The 23517-nt window shown below is 39.7% G+C and overlaps 1 protein-coding gene across 1 annotated transcript in view; it reads left to right on the forward strand.

The window, feature by feature from the left end:
• Positions 1 to 23517, forward strand: part of LAMA3 (laminin subunit alpha 3) — a 106966-nt gene that overhangs the window by 59146 nt on the left and 24303 nt on the right. The window contains exons 36-48 of the mRNA XM_041399271.1: positions 485 to 625; positions 1991 to 2155; positions 5555 to 5656; positions 6621 to 6704; positions 7608 to 7838; positions 11724 to 11837; positions 15518 to 15627; positions 17508 to 17588; positions 18931 to 19037; positions 21673 to 21723; positions 22099 to 22250; positions 22777 to 22887; positions 22986 to 23097. Coding sequence (XP_041255205.1) covers positions 485 to 625; positions 1991 to 2155; positions 5555 to 5656; positions 6621 to 6704; positions 7608 to 7838; positions 11724 to 11837; positions 15518 to 15627; positions 17508 to 17588; positions 18931 to 19037; positions 21673 to 21723; positions 22099 to 22250; positions 22777 to 22887; positions 22986 to 23097 — 1561 coding nt within the window. The remainder of the gene's footprint in view (positions 1 to 484; positions 626 to 1990; positions 2156 to 5554; positions 5657 to 6620; positions 6705 to 7607; positions 7839 to 11723; positions 11838 to 15517; positions 15628 to 17507; positions 17589 to 18930; positions 19038 to 21672; positions 21724 to 22098; positions 22251 to 22776; positions 22888 to 22985; positions 23098 to 23517) is intronic.

Below are 23517 nucleotides of genomic sequence, written 5' to 3' on the forward strand. Positions count from 1 at the left end.
CACTTTATCCATCTGCATCTTGCCTTTTGGATGTTAACCAAGTCCCATGCTTTTTTTAGCCATATTATGTCAGTTGACATTTTACCACATCATTATAGCTAGGAAATCTTCTTTTGTTCTTATCTGCATAATTAAATGTGAACTTTCACAAGTGACCTTTTATATTGTGGGTTTGCAAAAGCCAGCAGGAGGGTTTTGGCAGGGAAGTTACCAGCTGTCTCTGACTAATATTTATTACTCAGTGATGCTTCACATTTCAGATTATAAACTGGAAAGAAAGCTTATGAGAGAGCCTCAAAGACCGTTTTATTTGCATTTGTAATATAGCCTATCCAGACAACCATGTATTTTCATTCATTTGTTTCTATACATTTAAATATATATTCTTTCAGAAGATTTGTTTTGTGTGCAGGAAATTTTGGAGACCTCAGAAAAGCAAAAAAAAAAAAAAGCACTGAAATTTCTTTGAACTATGCCTTAACAGGAGAATGTTGAAGGTGCAGCATGTGACACTTGCAGACCAGGATCCTTTTATCTGAACCCTTCTAACCCCAGGGGATGCACACCTTGCTTTTGTTTTGGGGCAACCAGCAGTTGTCGCAGCACGGATCGTCGTAGAACCAAGGTGTACCAAAAATCTTTTTTCTTTTCTATCATGAGCTTACACTTGTTCCATTAAGGACATTCCAGATTTCTTCCAAAGTTGAAAAGATATTTTATTAGCTTCTAAGGATGAGAAATATTCTTCAAACAATTCTCCAAGTGAGGATTTAGTGCAGCCTTTTTAAGATTAGGAGTAGTCTGAAAGTGCTCTTCAGCAGAAATGGTCCTTTTCACCTGTTTGTTTACAAGTCAATAGTTGGACTGAAGTTGAGCTGGCCTTTATCTTGCTTGCTTTATCTTTTAACTCTGTCATCACTGAAGTCAATGATCTCCTTCAGGATGCTTTGATAAGCACGCATCATTTTACATGTCTATATTATAGATAAATTTTTAAGAATTGTGTAACAGATTCTACAGAGATTGTGGAAATTGTCTTTCTTCCCTCCCTGAAAAAGAGACATGACATCAAGTGTGAGAAGCAAAGATTTTAGTAGCATAAATGAACAGTGAAATGGCTGAGGACTGGAAAAAAAAAAAAAAGGCAATAGCTGCTTGAAAAAAGGCAAGAGAAAGGAAAAGAGAGGAGAGCTAGAATGGTGGATGAGGAGTTTAGTTAAGGTTTGGACATAGACTAGATGCAATGCAGATTGTGCCCTTTACTGTTTGCAAGCAAAAGGTGAAAATGTGGCCTAAGTGAAATCAGTAAAAAATTTCCTCTAGTCATTACTTGTCCTCACCAAAAACTGTTTATGAAAACATGTCCTTTTTTTTTGTTTTTTGCTCTGGCCAGTCAAAGGCAATCCACCAGAGCCCAAAACTATTCTGGTACATCATACATATTATGCTCTCTTTCCTCCAGAATAATGATAAAAAAGAGGCATGGTCTCTCATGAAACAACAGCCATAAACATAAAATGTGCATTAAAGAGGCAGAATATTAGGCTACATGGCCTGCCTCTCTAAAATGTCATGTCATGTCCCCTTCCTTACAGTTAACCTGTTCCAAACTCTGTCTTTGAGAGACAAAGATTTGATTTTGGAATGGACTTGAAAAAGCATCTCCAAATTATATCCTTGGGTTTGTGTTCTCAGTTCCTAGTCACCCCCAGAAGGCTATGTCTTTCTGTGGCTGAAGACAAAATTTAGTTTCCAGGTGACAAACCAAATGCCTGCATCCCAAGGAGCTTTAGCACATCTTCACATTTTCATTCTCTTTTGAAGTCCATGAAATATCCATTGTTCAAACACTTTAGGCTGGCTCTGAAGGGGTTGGATCTCATGCTGAGGAATTTACAGAGGCTAAACAATTTCTTCTCAATACTTGGTGCTGGTAAAGTTTTAATAAGGGATGAGGCAAACTTTTGTTTTCCTTTATCTTTTTCATTAGTTTGTGGATATGAGGAACTGGCACCTGGAGGCAGTAGATGAAAATATGGACATTCCAGTCACTTTCAATCCAGTCAGTAACAGTGTGGTGGCTGATGTTCAAGAATTGCCAGCTTCTGTGCATAATTTGTACTGGAAAGCACCACCATCCTACCTGGGAGAGAAGGTAAATGCCACCTAACTCTTCTATTTTAGTAACATGTAATAATTTTTTTACCAACATCATTGATAAAGAGTCTCATTGTTTTTGTTAGATAAGTTTCTCTTCACTTGGTTTAGTAACATGTAATTTTTTTACCAGCATCATTGATAGAGTCTCATTGTTTTTGTTAGATAAGTTTTTCTCTCTTCACTTGTCTCTCTTACCTGTCATGCCAGGAATTACAACATTTTACTTCTGAGTATGGTTTTGAAATTAAGCGATAACACAGAATTAATGATATTGCTTTCTCTCTTCACTTGTCTCTCTTACCTGTCATGCCAGGAATTACATTTTACTTCTGAGTTTGGTTTTGAAATTAAGCGATAACACAGAATTAATGATATTGCTTGGTGCCAGACAGGTCCTAATGTGGACAGCATGATCAAGAGCTCAATGGCTCCAATGGCTCAAGCAGCTGGTACCTTCAGCTGCTTTTCTGAAGCCCAGAACATGTAGAACTTGCCAGTGATGCCAGACAGGTCTTAATGTGAACAGCATGATCAAGAGCTCAATGGCTCAAGCAGCTGCTTTTCTGAAGCCCAGAACATGTAGAACTTGCCAGTGTGGCTGCTCTGAAACCCAGAATGCGTAGGGCTTGTCAATTCTGTAGATTCTCTAGAGTATGTCCTGGGCAGATTTCCAAAAGAATAAAAGCTGATTATGTGCACAGTGGCACACCAAAGCCCCCAGCCTTTTGCTTTGGATATATTGCTTGGGAAGAGCATAAACTGGTTTTCTGCCCTTTGTGTTCTTGGGGCTGCTTGCTGTTCTGTCGACCCATGCATGGGAGCAGCCTTCTGCTCATAGTTAGTGCCATCAGCTTCTCAGCCAAAAGCCCTCAGCCTTTTGCTTTGGATATATTGCCTGGGAAGAGCATCAACTGGTTTTCTACCCTTTGTGTTCTTGTGGCTGCTTGCTGTTCGACCCAGGGAGCAGCCTTCTGCTCATAGTTAGTGCCATCAGCTTCTCAGCCTGAGGGTCACACCGACCAGGGGACTTTGCTAATGGTGACATCCAGGCCCAGAGCCCCCTCTTTGGAGCTCTGGCAGTGCCAGTAGTTACCAGCCCATTGCAGGACACACAGGCTTTTCAGATCCTACTGACACACAAGAGAAAAGATATGGTGTAGACACCAAGACATGAAAGATGGTTCAATTTTTGAAGTTTCTCCTAGTCCTTGAAGACTAGAGCATTATTTTTCCTCCTGCTTTCTTGTGTCAGAGATGTGTGTATATATATATACATTTTCAAGACTAGAGCATTATTTTTCCTCCTGCTTTCTTGTGTCAGAGATGTGAGTATATATATATATATATCTCAGGCAAATAGCACATTTAGTTTGGGTGCTTTTTCTTGATGTTATAAAAGTTCTTATTTCAGTGCCCACAAATTATTTTTGAAAGAAATTTCATGTTAAAGCAGATGTTATCATCTGTACTGTTAAACCAAAAGTACTTTTGTTCCATAACAAGGTATAAAGCAGGCAATAATCCTTTTTAAACACAGCTATTAAGATCAGTGCTGACTTATGTTGCATGTTGCAGTATCTACCTAGGTCCTAGGCCTGCCAATACATGCTGTTATTTACAGTGACAGCACTGCAAATAAAATACTTCTAATTTGGGTTCTGCTTTTGCTTTACACTGTGTATGAGTGTATATTTTAGCACAGGCAATACTGCAGTAATGAAAGTCCCCCAAAATGCTATCTAGTGGTGAGTTTACAAGTTCATAAATTTACCAGTTATTCGTGTTATTGTGTTTCGAAAATGTCAGGGTTTGGTCTGCTTCCAGTGATAGTATCTCTTTTGGAAAATATGAACAAGATCACTTCAGCTATTTTTCTTTATGATGAGGGCATAAATACTGTTTTTCATTTATGAAGCCCTTAAACTGGTTCCACTGGAACATTTATATTTAGCAGTGTATATTTTCTTTCCTCTCTGTCTTTTGTTTATGAAGTTAAAAGGGAATCAAATATAAGATGTGTAGCAGTGCAGAAACTAAGAGTAATTGAGAAATTTGGATCATGTTGTCCCCATTTTCTTTCATGTTTTAACATTCTATTTAAGAAACCGCTTTTGACATTAGAAAATAGATACTGTACTAGAGAATACAGAGGTTAGTTCATAACATCAATATTGTCCTGTAAAAAAACAATTGAAAAAGTAATTTAACAGCCTCTCAAATGGTGCAATTCTGAAACATGTTGAAGAGGAAATAAACTCTAATTTGAATTTTCTTATTTTTTAAAGAATTCATTTGTAGAGGATGATTTGATTGTGTTGGCAAACTATAGCCAGTGTTCCAAATGATACTTTTGAAAATGCAGTCGGGTAAGGAGAATATCATTAATTATGGACCTGTGATCCACAGAACAAATTTAGTATTGAGATGTCAGTATTTTGTTTTTAATTAATCAGAGATATGCAGAGGGGTAAATCAAAGGCTGGTGCTTCCCTTTAGAAGAGCAGAAGCTGACAAAACTATTCTTCCATGGCATAATCAAGGATAAGATGTAAGGGCAAATGAGCAAGGTGCAAACCAAAGTAGAACTTCCGTGGCAAAATGCCTGATTTCACCTGGTGCCCACAAACCTTCCTTTGAGGCTCTTCTTGGAACAAAAGCTATCTAGGCTGTGCCTGGAGCTTCCTTTGCTCTCAGGGTGTTCTGCACTGAGTCCCTCACCCAGCACCCAGGGGCGTGCTGTGTTTGTTGGGTGGTTCAACCACACTGCCTGTGTCTGTTCTGGGCAGCAGCCCCGTGTTCAGTTGGGTTTGAGGCCACCTCTGGTCACCTGTAGCTGCTTTCAGTCAGCCTACAGGCACAGTCTGCTTACAACAGAGCTGATACCAGCAGAAATCCTGTCCTGAAGGTAGAGCAAAGGAATCCTGACAGGGTTCATGTTTGCAGTAAGTTTAGAAAATGCCGGCTTTAAGCATGCTTGGTCTGCTTTCTTTTCATCCGTGGTTATTCATGAGGTTCACCACCACTTTCACTGTCAGTCTGATGTCTGTTCTTCATGCACCAAATCTGCTCTGTACAGTCAGGGGAGGAACAATATTCATGTAACTGTGGGATTTCTTCATGACACAGGTGGTGTGAACCCAAGTATGAAAAAACCCCAAACATGATGCAGGTAACCTTTCAGAAAACAGTATCTGCTCATCTGTCAGATACACACAGTAACCAAAATAGAAAGTAACTTCTTCCAAACGGCAATATTTTCATATTTTTTCTGAAGAACAAAGAGTAAATGTGTTATTTATAGTGCTGGAAGATGAGATGAACTGGAATTAAAATTTACATTAATATCAAGCAATAGTACAGTAAAGTATATCTGGTCTTGTGTGTTTTGTTTCAGCTTTCTTCATATGGTGGCTTCCTAAGTTACCAAGTGAAATCTTTTGGCTTACCCAGTGAGGGCATGGTTCTTCTGGATAAGAAACCTGATATACGACTAACAGTAAGCTTTAAAATACTATTCTTTCTTATAAGCAATACAAATACTATGACTTTTATCATACTTAACAACTATGGAAAATTTTGCTCTTATAGTGTACTAAACTATTAAAACCATTAGCTTAACTATTAAAACCATTAACTATTTTTATAAAAGTGATTTTACTTCATTTTGCTCAAAGCCATCAATGTATCCGTCTCTGTTGCCAAAGTAATATATTATTAAGCATGACTGATTTGCGGAGCAAGTAAAAAGATAAACCAGGATTTTCTCTGTAGAATATGCCTGTGGAAAAAAAGTAATCAATGCATTGCACATTTGTCAACAAGTGTGGCCTCATCTCTGCAAAAAATGCCCTGGATTTCATGAGTAATTAATCTCATTTTCTGTGATTTTTTTTTTTCAGCATAAAACTAAGCATAATTATAAGACTTCAAGGGACTGAAATGAAAATGCAATTTAGGTTGACAGTTTTTTAATTTAACCACTTTAGAGCCAAAATTGAAATCTTTAACTGTTTGTTGAGATTCTCAAGGGGGGGGTGTTTTGCTTCCTTACACCATCAGAAATACCAGTTGAATGCTCTAGGATTCCTATTGGGAAATGTACCTCATAAACTGCTACCATAATACCCATAGTTCTGGTGCACCAGGATGCAAAGAAGCATTTCAAAATGCAAAACCATTTGTATTTTAAGGTAATAACTAGTTCCTCTGACAGTTGATCAGTATTAATTTTATTATCTTGATGTTTTACTCGAAAACAAGGTTATTAGTAGGCAAAAGCAGTGAAAACCTTGCTGGCACCAGAACACAGTGCTCACTAAACCACTTTACTGAGAAAAAGACAGTTTTCCTAGTATTACTCAAACAACAGGATTAATGTGCTTCACCAAATTTTATTGCATCTGAACACTTTCCCATAACAAGTAGTGAAATAGCAGTGTTATATCCTCATTCTCACACAGGGCCAACAAATGGACATTGTTTATATGGATCCTAACAACCCACTGCCTGATCGGCAGTATTACGGCCGAGTGCAGCTGGTAGAGGTAAGAACTGAAAAAGGAATAGCCTTCTCTTTTCCTTCCAGAGTTACATAAAAATACACACATAGATGCAGAGTATGTGCAGAAATACCAAATACCTGGTAATGGTGAGGAATATAAACTTAAACCCTGTAGACCTTAAATATAAAGAATATTTTTTATCTCTCTTTACTGCCACTGGGTTCTGGTTCATGACACCTAATTTTAGCACCTCTGGGTTGGGCATCTTGTCCAAAGTAGCCCTTAGCATTCCCTCCAGGGCAATGGAGTAATGCTGAATCAGTCCTCAATAGAAGGTGATTCATTGCAGCCACAGACTGTACTTAATAGGGATGGAATGAATTATCTGTTTTCCTTGGTGTCTAGGTACTAGTTTAGAATGGGCTGTCCAACATTCAGGCAGGTGAATTCACCAGGGATTATTCCTACCTTAAACCTGTGCTCAGAAGGTTGAACTGGGTAATTTATTTCATATGCAGGCAAAGATGTTTCTTCAAGCCAAATTCCATTTTCAACAATGCTGTGTTTATTAGCAGAAAAGAAAGGATTCAGTTTCTAGGACTTCACTTACTCTTAAAAATAAAGCCATGTTTTATGGTTTGATGGGTGAGATCTCAAAGAAATTTGGATGACTAAAGAATAAGCTACAGGCTTCTTCACTTTTGAATGCCTTGAAGCCATACTTACCTTGCACAGTCAAAGCTACATACCTTTCTTTATGCTCATTATTCTTTTTTGCACCCATTGTGTGTCTACTCTCCTGGGCACTATTACCCCTCACCAGCTGGCACGAGACAGGTCTGCTCCATGGGCGTTTTGTCCCTTTTTTTGTCCTCTGGTCTTCTTTGAAGCTACTCTTTCAAGCAGCTGCAGCGCTGTGCTCATTTTGTACCCCTTGATGTGCAGGGCAGCTTCAGGCACGCCGGCAGCGCTGAGCTGGTATCCCGAGAAGAGCTGATGACCATCCTGTCCAGGCTGGATGGCTTGCACATCCGGGCGCTGTACTTCACGGAGACTCAGCGCCTGACGCTTGGCGAGGTCGGGCTGGAGGAGGCCACCAGCGAGGGCAGCGGCAGCGTCGCGCAAAGCGTGGAGACGTGCGCCTGCCCGCCGGAGTACGCCGGTGACTCCTGCCAGGTGGGAAATGTTCACCTCCATACTGTGCCATTACCTTCTGTCTTTTGCCTGCAGCTATACATACTGGGTTAGTTAGAGGAGCAGGATGGTTGTTAAAGTAATTAAGTGTGCTTCCTGTAAGCCTGTGCGCTTTCAATGGCTTGAGTGCTTTCGCCATCTGAGAAGCACTGTGGGGTTATTCTACTTATGATTGCTTTTATGGAGCTGCAAATGTAATTTTGCATGTGTAAGGCACGATAATGAGGGATTCATCTATGATGCTCTCCGAGAGGCTGAATAATCTCTTACTTCACTGGAGAGAAGGTCAGAATATACTTAATGTAAGGCACTATGAGGGATTCTTCTATGATGCTCTCCAAGAGGCTGAATAATCTCTTACTTCACTGGAGAGAAGGTCAGAATATACTTAATCAAAGTCTGTGAGACCATACACAGTAGAGAAGATTCCTGGTGTTTCTTATTTTAGCAGGGTCCAAGGGAAGTAGCTTGAATCCAGACAATTCAGGATACTATTTGTGTAGAAAAACCTGTGAAATCTGAAATTAACGTATTTGCAAAAAATATTTGGAGATATGTTTATGATGTGAAATCTGCAATTAACTGTATTTGCAAAAAATATTTGCAAATCTGTATTTGCAAAAAATATTTGGAGATATGTTTATGAAAGGTAGTGTAGGCTTTGCAAAATAATACTGTTAGCTGAAGACTGGCACTATAGCTGTATATCCTGTCCCTGATGCAGTTCCTGTAGCTGTAATTCTTTTGCTTCTCGCTTTGCTTAGCTTAGAGCTTGGCTGTTGCTGTGTGTAAGCACCCAGTGTAGCAGAATAAAGCACCAGAGAGATAAGCAGTGTACAAAGTGCACAAAATGTGAGGAATTACTCTCAGAAAATGGTTGAGCATTACCATAAAGTAGCAATTGCTGTACTAACCTTGCAAAAGGTTTTTGAATTGAGAATGAATGAATAATGTCTAGGCTGGAGCAACTGCAGAGAGACTGAACAAAATCATGTATGGCTGGCTTACATTTTGTGTATGTATCCACTGCTCAGGACAGCGAATTCATCATCTGCAGAATAACCATTTTGGAAATATTTTTGATTTTTTAACTCTTCCATTGCTCTGTGCCACACACAAATTGATGAGCCTTGACTGAGAATTCTACTGCCATCCCGTTGCTTTCAACGCACTGCCTTGGTTAAACTAGCTGTTGGGGGTTTTTTAATGTAACCTGGTGAAAATACATAGCCAAAGGAAGTGATCAAGACACTCACGGGGAAGTTAGTAAGCCCTGTATATTTATGCAGCATTACTCAGGCAGTGATTTACTGCTCTAATCACCAAGCTCTGTCTGGCTGCCTTAGGTGGGGAGGAGGTGATGCCTGCCACACCCTGACTTAGGTATATATTGAGCTACAGGAACTGCGGAGTTACTTGTTAACCTCAGGAGCGGTGCTGTGTGCTGAGCGACTTGACTCACGGATAAAGTTTAAAGGTGGGGCCCATCCCGGCCCAGAACCTCATTAATCTGAGTCAGAAGCTGGAGGAGAAGCAGGCGTAATAAGGGAAAGAGCAGTGAGCACTGAAGGGAGAGCAGCGAATGGTCTCAGGGGAGGCAAGGTGAAATGATGGCCCAAGCACAGAGGCCAAGAAATGCAGGATGGCTGGTTGTCACTTTAGTGTCCCTTGGGCGGTGTCTAGCACAAGATATGCAGCAGAGGCTCTCCTATCCCCACCTTCAGGAGAGGAGTCAGTGGCAACAAGTTCAAATGGATTTTTATCCAAGAGAGGTAATTTGCTCATTTTTTCTTCCTCGCTTCCTTCCTGCTTTCACTTTGTTTTTAAACGAACTGATTTGGTAACAACTTCTACATTACTTAGTATAGAAGTAATGAGAAGATTAACCTTTTGTTTCCAAGTCCTTTACTAACAAAACTGTGTACAAGAGGTTTGTTTTAAATTGCTGTTTAGTTGAAAACAGTGATCCTGAAAAGCACTTGAAAGTGCCTGGAGCTTTGTCTTCATGTGGAATCAGTTTATCATTTGTGTGGAATCACAAATGCTGCTTCAAAAACAAAGTGCCCACGTACTCCAAATGTGTCATTTTAAAGACAGCATAAATAGAAAAACAAAAGGCTGTACAGATTTTTTTTCCCAAATGCAATTAGATGTATTTTTTAAATGTCTGATTTATTTTTCTCTCCAAAAAGAGACTTTAAGTAAATAAAATAGATATGCATTAGAGCATGTATTTTACTTAGTCATGCTCTTAAAGTATTTCAGGCCCTGGTTTCTTCTGAAGCTGTGTATATTAGCTCCCTGTTTTTCAGGGAAAATATTCATCCTTTAAAAAATGTTGAAAAACTTCAACTGTCTATTCTAAATTTAGTCTTTGCTCACACTGAAGTCAGTATTCAAAGCTGTTGATGGTGTTAGTATTCTGCATACTTCTTTTTTTTCCCACAATTATCCTACATGTAGAAAAGGGAGAGATGCCAGTAGTGATTGCTGTTTCAACGGCAGTAATTCAATATTCCTTTTGGGATCTGCTTGTGAGAGATGAGTATTTTTTTTCCCTGTCATAGTTCTATCATTGAAAAATTCTCCGGTTAATCCTGCTTCTGCATGAATACCTACGTCTCCAACCACTGGAATATGATTTGTGACACAATCCCACAGACCCTTTGCTCTTCAGTTTGGTTCCATCAGTCTTGGTGGTGCACTTACTGTGAGGAAAGATTTATGGCTTTAGGGTTCAGCTGTCACTTGTTTTCTGCGTGTTGCTGGGGCCAGCCCCTGCCCGCGAGGCAGAGGCAAGTCGTAGGTGCAGCTCACAAGAACATTGCTGGAGGCAGGAACCTGGGAGGTGCTGGCTTCGTGGGGAGCACAGCTTTCTCCCTGCTTCCATAAGCCTTTGATCCTGCTTGCGCCACACCAGCTTACTTCCTAGGGGAAAAGAGCTACAGAATGGGATGGACAGACTGATACCCTGTAATTTTTATTGTGGTTGGTGTACCCAGAGTATTCCAGGAGAAGATGGGCGTGAATTTTTGATCTGTATGCAGGACTTCATTCCCATGAGGAATTCCTTGTGATTTCTATGCTCATGCCAAGCAAGAGCCTGGTTTTAACATATTGGTTACTACCTCCCTGCTGTAGGCAAACAAGCTTTATGTCTCTTCTTTCATTCAGAGCGTCCCCCAGGTTCAACTCCCTGTTGAAATCCAACTGTGATCTGACAGGCTGTGCTCCTGCTCCTGTGCCCTCAACAGTTGGAACATTCTTCTCGTGCTTCCCCAGTCTCCAGGGCAAGCCTGTACTTAGAAACTAGACCACTGTATATTTTGTTACATCACCTAGCTATGTCTAGGTGTGGCTTTAGCTCCTGGTAGACTAAACTGTGGAAGTCATGATGAATGTATGTAAAATGTATCCAGAATTGTTTCCAAGGAATACACTGTAGTGAAATTATTATCAACATATAACCACTAATTAGTATGTGAGATTTCCAGGTGCTCTTCTTTAGAGTCACACTACAGTGTTCTCATACTCAAATATTTTTCTGTGTTTAGAAATCATATTCTACAGCTTTGTACATAGCCAGAGGAAGTGTATTTTTCTCCAAGGTTAGAGTCAGAATTATTAAATCATCACTGCCAAAGTGTTTAAAGCACAGGGTTCAGGTGAAACATTATCTCCATTAATTGCTATTTACTGCATTAAAAAATTTAAGTAATATTATGAACTTAGGAGAGCTTAAAAGGAAATTCATGCCTTCACTACTCCTTGGAAATGGAAAACATTTTCAAAATACACTTCCTGTAACACATAAAATTTCCTACCAATGCTCACCATTATTTTTTGTTCTTTCTTCTTGATATCCAGGAGTGCGGCGTTGGATTTTATCGTGAGAATAAAGGAATATTTGCTGGACGCTGTGTGCCCTGCAACTGCAATGGAAATTCAAATAGATGTCAAGATGGTACTGGAAAATGTATTGTAAGTAATTAGTAACATTCAGTAAATTAATGGGAAGAAAAGGAGGAAAAATACCTTTCTCTTACTGCTGTATGGACCATACAGTATTGTTAATTTCCAAGCAACTAAGAATAATCCTTGTATGTCCCATTCTGTTAATTTTATATTGTTAATGAGCATAAGATGTGTACACTTAAATGTACATTTAATGTAACTGTGGTTGATTGGAATAATTTGCGTCCTTGTCTTCCTTATTTTCTTTCCCCTGTAATTTTTGCTAGCTCGTGGTTACAAAAAAAGTCAGCCAACTTGTACATAAGGAAACATGTGCAGTTATTTATACTAGACATGGATCTTATCCTGGCATATGCAGTCCTGAGCTTTATACAGATGTACTAGGATATGTTTGGATAATGATGACAAACAGCACAATCATGGGTAGCATAGGGCTTTGCAGAATCTTGTTTAATCGGCTTCAGTGCATCTCCACTAATCACAGTCTATAGCCAGATGGGTTAAAAAGTATTGAATTGAATAAGATGAAATCAAAGTAATACAAATTAGATAAATTACAAGATTTCAGCTTTTACAGAAGGTGTGGTGGGGCAGATTTTGCTCCCTGGCACACTGTATTAAACCCCACGCAGCCCCATGGGAGTGGATGAGCCCTCAGCAATGGAAGTGTGACACTTGGCTGACTGTGCTTCTCCAGTGTATATCCATGATGCTTCTTTGAATAGTTTGTCCTGAAAAATTCCCCCTTAAAAAAACTTTTACTAATTTTTCATTTACTGTGCAAACAAGAACCTTGCCAACATCTTTCACGGTCTGTCTTTTCTGTTACTTCTTCTCATTCGCAGTGCATCCATTCTTCCTGCAGCGCATTCCTGCGCGTTATGTCATTCTCCCCGTCTTTGTTTCAACCAACCGTGTTGCTTTAATGGAAACTATAAACCAATTCAGCACATTGTGGGAGATGACTTACAGGCTGCTGCTTTGGAGGGGCAGGGCAGGCTGTGACAGGAAAGTGCTACGGCACAGCAAGAAAGATCAAGAATCTTCAGATTAGAGTTATGAAGGCAAATTTCACTTTCACCTCATGAAGTATGTGATCTAGGTTTTTCTTCATCCCGTCCTTCTCACAGCTGGATTAACTTTCAGATAGGTAGAGCTAAATCAGCCCTTAGTCCTGGGCAGGCAAAGTCATCCAGAATAATGTGGTGAAAAATGAAATCCCTGAGGGCCTTTATTTCCATCATGAACTTCTGCCTAACCAAGAGCAAATTAGTCTCTCTCTAGAGGAGCCATGGGTCAAAAACCTGACATGGTGCAGCGAAGACAAGGAGGCTTCCCATTGTGGAGCCATCAAGTTCCACATCCAAAGTGCAAAGCTTGTTCACTTGGCTTCCTGCTCCTCACTGGAGCCCCAGACACGAGTACCTACATTTGTCAGCATCTCTCCACTGACAGCTCCAAAGGCAGCTTTGTGAGGGAGGCAAAGCCCAGGCTGGTCCTTCCCCTGTGCAGCAGCACAGCCCTCCCTGGCTCAGGCAGTCACTCTGCTGCTGCTGCATGCTGCTGGAAGGAGAGGAGTGCACTGCTAGAAAAGGGGGACAATGGAGGGCAGGGGGAGGTAGAGAAGAATGAAGACCTTGATTCTCATGTGAAGGGGAAAAGCATTTCTCTGCCATTAATCAGGCTTTGTGTCCCCGTGGTCCCTGCCCTTCCTCCTGGAAGGCACATTCCCTCAGCAGCAGCATGGTGCCGAGACTTGCTGATCCCACAGCATGTTGCTTCATGTCATGGAGCTCCACGTGTTTGATGTAACCTCGTGGCTCTGCTGTGGCCCTGACACACTGCTCTGACTGCCTGGTGGCATGTGGGTGCATACAGAGTCAGACGGAAGCTCTCCTTTAGGGTTTGTGATACCTGATGGTTGGGAGATGCTGTGACTCCAGGGGTATCTCTGACCCATGAGGGAGTTGCTGCTCTGGCTTCATTGCACTGTGCCTAGGGAGCTCCAACCTTTATGTGCCATGTGGCTAGAGGAGCAGCATGGCACATTTAGGCTGGCTTATATGTGAAATAGATGAAATCTTCTTTGCAATTACAGAACTGCTTCAGTTTCTATAGACAGAGTGAGCAAAACAAAAAACCAGGAGATAAACTTGTGGGAGGAGGTTGCTCTAAGATGAAACCAGTACACATATTTTAAATACATCTTTTTTACTCTTTCTGCAGTTGAATTTATTATTCAGGATTATGAAAATTGACAGTAATTTTCAGAAAGAGTCTGAATTTTCCATTAGGCTTTTGCAGAAACATATGCACCAGCTTTTATAGAGGCCACATTTTGAAATGGTTTCTTTTGCAAACATGGTGCCTTTGTGGTACTTGATGTTTAACTTCATGTCAAATGTCTCATATGAGAACTGGAGCTTCTCCTGTTCTTTCCCAGAACCAGAACCTTTTATCAATGAGCCACAGATACAGTTCTTTAACCAAAATGAAAGCAAATTAGGGGTTACCACCTGAAGGAAGGGCTTGTGGTTGAGGCAATCTGGTGTGAAGAAACGTGAACGAGAATGGAGTTTTAGAGGAGATGGGAGAGACAGAGCTGTTTCTCATTTGTGGGGAAAAACGCCCCTCTTCTGCCAGTCATGGTAAGTAGGTCTTCAAACATCGCCCTGAGCCGCTGAGGTCACTGAAATGGAAGCACAGTTTGCTCAGTGACTGCTTCCAGCTGATTTCCCGCTTTCTATTTTCCATCTTTTGCTGCTCTGTGGGACATTTGATCAGTCTGTTGAACAGAAGACAAGCAGTTGTAGAACTTGGGAGTGTGAATGCCTCTTGACTGTTAGTCATTTGATATTTTTCTTTTGGCTGCTTATGTATATTTCTGCTGCTTATGTATTTGAATTATTTCTATTTTAAATTAGAAACACTTTAGATAATGCAGAGGCAACTTCCTTATTCTGCATCCATAAAATATGAACGTGTGACAGTTAGGCAACACTAGAATTAAGAATGTTTCTAAACCAAGATAAAATTCCCTACAGTTTTATCAAGGGAAAAGGGGTCAGCTGCATCAGTTTCAATTGTATTCTTAGCTTTTGCTTTCTGTTATTTATTCCAGTTACTACAGAAAAATACAATTAACACACACACACTGGAGAAACTACGTGAAACACTATTCTGTTCAGAATCTACTAAGAGAAACAATTGTTGTATTTATTTAATGAGATTTTTAAAGTAATGCACTTGGGCTCAATTGATTGCATGCTTTTACATGGTATCTGCCTTCTAAGTAGTGTTAAGATGCAAATTTGAAAATTTTATTTATATATATGTGTATATACATATAAACATAGTGATTTTCAACTGTAATATGAAGACAGAAGATTAATGGAATGCTCCTTTACTAACTATGCATCTGGTTGAGTTTCTTTAAAAATATGTTGAATTCAACTTGTTTATCTGTTGCTTTTCCACAAGAGGGAGGAAATTGGGCTTTGTACAGTTAGAAAATGGACTGAAACTGTTCTATCCTGGTTGTGAAGGCAGTTTGGCAATAAATGCTTGCTTATATGGAAGAAAAAGAACATATTCTCTGAGTAAATAGGCTGTATTTTTTTAAATAACAGTAGAGCCATATTGAGTGATAAAGCCCTGCTAAATATCTTGCTCATTTCCTTTCCAAGGACTGTCAGTACAATTCTGCTGGGGAGAAATGTGAGCACTGTAAAGATGGTTATTTTGGAGATGCCACTCAAGGTTCCTGCCGGGAATGTCCTTGCCCATATACAAACAGGTACAGTAAAAGCTTGCAAGAAGAGTCAAGCGGGGGGGGAAGAAGAAAAAGGAAAAAGAAAAAAAGAAAAAAAAAATAGAGGATGAGATAAAGAAAATCCCAAAGCCCAAACTCCGCTACCATAGGAATATAATGATCTTCTCCTCTTCTCATATTGAGAGCTTGGTGGTCTGTCTCACAGCATTGCCTTTTTAAATAAACAGAGTATTCCAATTCTCGTCCAGATCCTGATCTTCAAAGACACACTGCTCATAGCCTTGGGGAGACTCAGAGAGTAGAAGTGGGCTTTTTTTCAAAACCACCAGAACTTCCTTCATCTTGAGAAATATACAATGAGGTCTTTTCCCTTACTGGGCATATCCAGAATCCTTTTTTTTTTTACTGGAATGCAAGATGTTAAGCACCATTACTCTGGCTAGAAAATAAGCGAAAACAGTGAGACAAGCCTTTTTATGGGAATTCAGAAAAATCATTAAGATGCAAAGATAATATAAAAACATTTAAGGTCTTAAGCACATATCTAGAGCTCTGAAAGTGTGTGATTGCTTTTCCTGTCAAAGTTCTGTTTGAAGTGCAAACATACTGAGATGAAAAGCGAAAAAATGAAACTCACTTGTATCTAATAAGGTTGCCAGGCTTTTAAAACTGAGCAGTTAATTGCATTTTAAATGCATGGTATATTTAGCCAGATTGTCATCGTTGGTCACTTCTAAACCATGGTGAATAAAATCAAATTTAAAAAAAACCAAACAAACCCTATGCTATAAATTGCTAAAGGCACCACATGGTATTTGCCAGGTGCATTAGCACACACCACGTAACCTAAAGTAGGAGATTTACACCATCAGACAATAGACAGGTTTATCATTTATCAGAGAACTCTCTGATAGATCTGGTTTTGACAGCCTCTTCTGCAGGTGCTTGCCTGAGGCTGACTGAACATGTTTTTAGTCATCATTTGCTTTCAGAGTTCTGAAATATCTAGGGAGACCATAAACCTGTGCAGTTTCATAACTGCAGATTAGGGTGGTGAATATCATTCTTGACATAGGAAATGCACCTCACCTGGCATTACTGGAGTTGACAATTTTTCATCCAGTTAATTCCAGTAATTCTTAGTGCAGACCTCTGACTTTGATACACAGACTTGCTTTATCCAACTGTTCATAGATTAAAAAATGAAAATAGCAAACATGGCCCTGCTTCGCCTCCTGCCTTCTCCTTCACAAACATTGAACTTTGAATCTAGACAAATCTGCTTGAAAGAGCAGAGAAGAAAGTTCATTGTGTTAACCAGATCCTTGGGATTTCAAAAACTATGCACAACTCTACTTTGCCTTGGTTAAAAAAAAACCTAAATAACATTAGCTACGTAGAAATATCCTTTAATGTTCTCATCCATTGAAAAGGAAAAGAAAAAAAAAAAAAGATGCATAAACATGAGGAAATGATAGAAATATCCTTTGATGTTCTCATCCATTGAAAAGGAAAAAAAAAAAAAAGATGCATAAACATGTGGAAATGTCTGTCTACACAGGCTATTGGTTCTTGCCTACTAAGATAAAATAGCTACCCAGACTTGTTTTATGACATCACTATTAAGGTTTATTTTAGGGATTCCTTTGGGTAGTGAACCATTATACTTAGTCCACAGGGCCAGGAAATTATAATTTTTTGAGTTCTGAGGAAATGATTTGCACAAAAAAAAATGAAACTTCAAAGAATTAGCCACAATAAATTATCTAGAGGCAATTAAATTAGCTGAGAAGTAATTTGGTGGTGTAAAAACTTCTTAATCTGAAAGTCATTAAACTGAACCTCTAGAGTGTAAAACCTATTTGATCATGTGCTCACAATGATATTTTTTCTTCTTCTCAAAGATTTGCAGCTGGCTGTGTGGCAAATGGTGAAGAAATCCAGTGTCTCTGCAAAGAAGGCTACACTGGAGCTCGTTGTGAACGGTGAGTTAGCTGTTTCTCAAAACCAAGAGTTTTGAGAGACACAAAAGGAGGGGTGTCTGCATGGGGACAGACACACGTGGACATATGGACCTGCACCTGTGCACAGTATGCATGTACATAAGGAGCAGCTATTTATATGAACAGCTGCTGAAGAGTGGTGCCGTGGGGTAATTCCAGTCACAATCCCAATTCTCCCTGGGGAAATGTAAGCAATTCTCCACAGACTACTGACTGCACCATTTTTACCTAAAAGAGGTTTCTGCCTCTTTGCTGAAGTGCCCTATGCCTTGCTTCATCCTGCACTCTAGTAATAATGACTCTCTTTTATTCCACCCTTTTTTAAGTTAAAAACATTTTCCCTTTTCCTCCAGTGTATATGATGGTGCCTCAACGGTCTTATCCAGCAGCAACCATGTACCATTTAGCACCATACCCTTCATCCCAAATCATTCTGGTGTGCTCCACGGTTGGAGCTTACACACACCAGGCTGAAGCCATCTCTTTTGCTGGAACATTGCAGCAGTCTGGCAAAGCAAGAGAGGAAACAGCATGACAGTTTCAGGCAGGCAGAGAAGCCAATTTCACTGAGTTTCAAATCCAGAGAGAACTGAAGTGTGATGGAGTGGTGTTGTCTGGTTTGTGAATTTGAAGCTAATAAGTCATGACGTCACATCTGAAGACAGGACCTGCAGTAGGACATGGTCTTGTCCTCCAAGACTGGTGCCTTTGACCCTGTCTAATTTGTGGGTTATAGGTATTTTGTGTTCCAGGTGTAGCTGTACCTCAGCTGCTCATCATGGCCCTTTGATCGTTATCACCCTTATAGGTCTTACCACAGAGTGACTTCTAGGAATGTTAGCTATCCAGTGTAAACAATATATAAACAATATAAGCAATATATTTTACCTTCAAGAGGGGGTATCACACAGCAGAAGGGTGATGATGTCATTCAGTGCTGTTGCTGTTTGAAATATCAGCTGTGCATGCAGTGTGATCCCCCTCAGTATGTGTTTTCTGGTGGGATCACAGGCCAGAATGGTACGGTTTGCTTGGTTAAGCCTTGTCAAATTCTTGTCAGATTAAGTGAATTATTCCTGCAAGAGCACTGTGGAAGTTCTTTTATTTTTAGAAAAAAATCCTGCAGCACTCTCAAAGATATTTTTAGCGTAGTGCAGAGAATACTGTAAATCAAAAATATATTTTTTCTGTTTAAGTCAAGACATGAAATCAAAAGTTCTTGAAAGTTTCTTCAGGCAAACTGGGTTTTTATCTCAAGGGAAAGTATATTTCACAAAATTAACTTGAACTACTTAATAAAAATTACTTGTATTTCTTTATCTAGCTGTGCTCCTGGGTATTTTGGAAATCCACAGAAATATGGAGGCTTCTGTCAGAAATGTAACTGTAATAATAATGGACAGCTGGCTAGCTGTGACCACCTGACTGGAGGTATGTGAGGGCCTGTGAATGTAGCATAGTTCTGAATGGAAGAGAGCATTGTTTTCTGTTTGGGAAGCAATTAAGGAAGCTACTTGGATAAGATGAACTGCAGGAAAGATCTGGACTTACAAGAAATGTAGATAATTTTTTATAAAATTTAAGATTTCCTGAAATGCAACACAATGGTAATAGAAGGGCTGTCCCTGAGTCCTCAGGTTTACCCTTCTGAATGGTTTTGTCCTGTATTTCCCTTCAAAAATACTGCCAACTTTTTGTTTTTGTTTCACGGCAGTGTTTTTAAATATATCATGGTTCCTTTGTTGACAGGGTTAAATAATATCCTGCCAGTCTGTCTTACGGATTTAGGAAACTGAGCATCCTCAAAATGCCTTTTTAAAATGTATTTGGCACAGTTTAGTAAAATCTACAGAGTCTGCTTCAGGCACTGCATTTAGGTATCCAAGCTGCCTGCATTTGCAGTGGAAGTTAGAACCTGACTCAGGAGACTCTTTTATAAATCCTGCTACGCTGCTCTTCCAGCTAAAACATTAATGATTTCCCAGAATCAGTCACACATGTATTTCACTACTAGTAAGCTCTTACATAGTGTCATGGGCATATGTTTGCTTTATCTATTAGAATTCTGAAGTGAAGGGCCTGATCTTACATTTCTCAGAGTGTCTTTACCTCAATCCACCTCAGTCCCTTGTGATACTCCTTTATATTCAGAAACACAGAGGCCACTTCTCCTGAAATGTCCTTGATTCTCCCGTATTTTCATTCACCAATAACATTTCGCTCTTTCTTCCCTGTAGACAGATTTTCTTCTTCTTATGTTAGTGAAGTTTCCAGCTAATAACTCCAAATATTTCTGTCCTCTTCATTTCTCTGCACTGCTGTTCATCCTGCAGTCTAGTAACTGCAAGGAACCCATTGTCTTTCCTTGGCCACAGAAACCAGAAAAACAGCAGGTGATGTGAACTGCTGTTGGCAGCTGGTGCAATTTTTCAATAGCTTGCTCTCATTTCATATTTCATCATTGAAGTAATACATCTCTATGATACCTTGTATGGAACAGATCCAAGCAGTGTTTGATGTTTTATCATTCCTTTCTTTTTGAAGCAACAGTTTGCTAGGACAAACTAATCCGTAGGACAATATTCAACAAGCCAGCTTGTTTTCCTTCTGATCAGCATTAGTCCCTTTCTCTGTATTAGGAATAAGCCCCTCTGTGATCATTGGCACAGCATGTTCTAGCAGGTTCCTTTTGCATGATGTTCGGCACTTGGCCACCACGTCACCATTTCTTGGCTGATGTTGTTGGTGCACAAGCTGTAATAATAGTTTTATTTAGTTGGTGCTTCATGGTGACAGCTGAAATGTGCCTGCTGTTAGCTGAACTACACAACAGCAGAACTGCACGGATGTTTGAATTTCAGGGGAATTTCCTTCATTCTTTTAAAAATATATTCTTTATGGTTTGTCTACTTTCGGCAGCAGTGATCACCACCAATCCCATTTAACTTCCCGATCACTTAATGTGCGAGTACCAAAGGAAATGGCACAGCTAGGCAGTTTGTTCCAGGCTGTTCCATGCTGCTGGTAAAGTTCAGGTCCAGTCTTATCACTGTATCCTCTCACAAGTTGCAAACTGTTCATGACACTTGACTCTATACTGAGTGCATCCTTTTCTCTTAGAGTAAATGACATGGAGTCATTAAGGTTGGAAAAGACTTTCAGGATCATCAGGTTCAATCTTTGACCAAGATGCATGGCCCTTTTCATTTTCAAGAGGAGATGAGAGCTTGGCAGTGGGACCAAACCTGTAAAAGGAACTTGGGCATCAAGATGGAGAGATTCCTGTCCTATGATGACATTTTTAGGAGACAGTTCCTCTCCTGCATCCTAGAAGTTAGTATCCGAGGATGTTACTCCATGTGCACCTGGAGACTGTTAAGCTTCTTATAACAGGCCAAACAAAAGAGTGCATTGGACAGGAAGTCACCTGTGCTGACTTGTTTGAAAGTCTGAGGGCAGTGTTTGTTATATATGACCTGCATCTGTGGTCCAAGCTGCTTGCCTTGTCTTACATACAGTGCCTCCATCTATGCACACACACTGTGGATTTCTCTCAAGATTGATTAATACCATAATCTTGCAAGCTGTGGCAGGCATGAAGGAAGGCCATAAATATTTCTTAGTTCCTTGTGGGTAAGACATTCTTTGGGGAATCAGAACCTGTGGTTTGAACCTGGATACTGAAGTAAATAAAGGTGTTTGAACCTATGTCCTGAGTGAAGTTCTATAACAGTATAATCTTGTCTCCAATCCTAGACAAATTCTAGCAATGCACTTTGTGTGAGAGGGTCTCCTGCTCCTATCCAAGTAGCATATATTGTGGGATTACAGTAGGTTTTCTCTGTGGGATGGAAAAGGTGTTGCTTTTATCAAGGCATTAGCAGGAATTGAATGTTCTGGCCTATTCAAGCCTTCTGAGCATTTCAGCTCATTCACAGTGGGTGTGGATTTATGAAAGGGCAGCATCATGTTTTAATGGCTGCCAAACATGAAAAGTGGGGGAAAAAATGCAGTAGTATTTCCATAAGAAGACTTTGGTTACTAATGACTCATCTTGTGATTTCAGAATGTTTCAATAATGAACCAAAAGATGTGGATCCTAATGAAGATTGTGACTGTAAGTGATAAAATCAAACCGCACTTGGATTACTTTCGGCTGGCTCTGAATACATCATACATCAGCTTTTAGGGGTGACATAATTTAAAAAGGACTGAGATACCCTGTAATGAATGTTTTAAAAGCAAGCATTCAACCAGATACTTGGAAAAATGATTAAAGAGGTACTCATCTAGTCAGGTGTAAATGTAACCTCCTCCTTACTTCTGACTTAAGTCACTTTCCTTAATGCTGCAGGCTTTGTTGTTGCCTTTGTTCTTCTGACTACACCAGGTGACAAGCTTCAAAGCTTTTGCACCATGACTAATGTGTTCAGTGAAATGTTCTCTGTGTTAAATATCAATGATATGTATTGATTTCCACTGCTCCCTCCAGCCTGCGACAGCTGTGTGATTACACTGCTGCAGGATTTGAGCACAATGGGTGACGAGCTTCAGCTCATCAAGTCTCAGCTGCAAAACGTCCATGCAAGTACCCACACTCTGGAGCAGATGAGAGACCTGGAAACACGCATCAAGGACTTAAAGGTAGGCACACAGAAACACAGAAAAGTGGATAGGCAATGAACCCAGGAACCTTTGCCATAGTCTTGTCACTTACAAGAAGACATGCATCTACCGTGGATTCCAAATACCAGATGCTGTCAGCACTGGGCTTCACCTGTTAGAAAGCAGCTGTGGTTACTGTGTCATGCTCTGAAACAGAATCAGTATCTCTGCTTTTTCTGAGGCCTGCTCACCTTGGAAGTTATACCTCTGCGGTGTCCCTCTAGCTGTGTCTTTTCCAAGCACTTCCTGTCTTTGCATTACTGAAAACCCCCAACATTCCACTTGTCATTACCAAAACTCATTCTAAAAATAGTTCTTTGGCTGGAGTAGCAGTTGCTATACTTACAGATAAAACCCTCAGGTTTTGGGAAGGAATTGTTCAGTTTTCATATCAGTAATTCTGCTTTTATTTAACTTGGGTAAAGATTTAATCCAGTGAAATTTTAGCTTTTTGTCTGCTGTGCAGTGGATGATTTATTGGATTAATTTTTTCCTTTCTTTTCAGGTCTTATTGAACAATTACCATTCTGTTGTTCATAATCAAGGTTCCAAGGTAGATGAGTTGGAGACAGAATTCATTAACCTAAATCGTGATGTAAATGCTCTCCAGGAAAAGGTGATTTACCAAATCAGTTTAAAAGTACATGTCTCCTGACTATGTATTAGCATGCTGTATCCAGATACTTTTAATCTAATAGTCTTTTTCCTTGCTAGGCTGAAATGAACTACAAAGAAGCTGAGAGATTATTTAACAATTTTGGCCAAACTCATCAGAAAGGAAAGGATTTGGTTTCACAAATACAAGTAGTGGTAAACAATATACGAGGTAAAAAAAAAAATCTAACTCATGTTTTGTTATATAGCATCTTTAAGCTTTTTTTATAGCTTATTTACAATGTTCTTAATTACAAATAAGAGGTTTTCTTAGAAAACAACTTTGTAAACCAGAATTTAGTCACAGCTGTAGTATTCACTCTTCCTATTAGAAATCTAATATATAATGTTAGTTTAGGAACCTACTTTCCCTATGAAATGAAAAGGGACAGAGAAGCTTCACTACAGAGATATTTCAAGCAACAAATTTGGCTATCGACTCAAGTCTAATTTTGTTCTGGGTTGTTATCATGGGCTCTTTAAAGTTAGAAACTTAAAATTACTGCAGTGAACTTGGTCATTTGGGACAAATTTCAAGGCCAATGCCATCTTGCTCTCTCTGGTTGTGTGTCATAGGATACTTTTCATCTTA

This window comes from Onychostruthus taczanowskii, unplaced genomic scaffold, assembly GCF_017590055.1.
Source record: "Onychostruthus taczanowskii isolate IOZ18803 unplaced genomic scaffold, ASM1759005v1 scaffold16, whole genome shotgun sequence".
Taxonomy (NCBI): Eukaryota; Metazoa; Chordata; class Aves; order Passeriformes; family Passeridae; genus Onychostruthus; species Onychostruthus taczanowskii.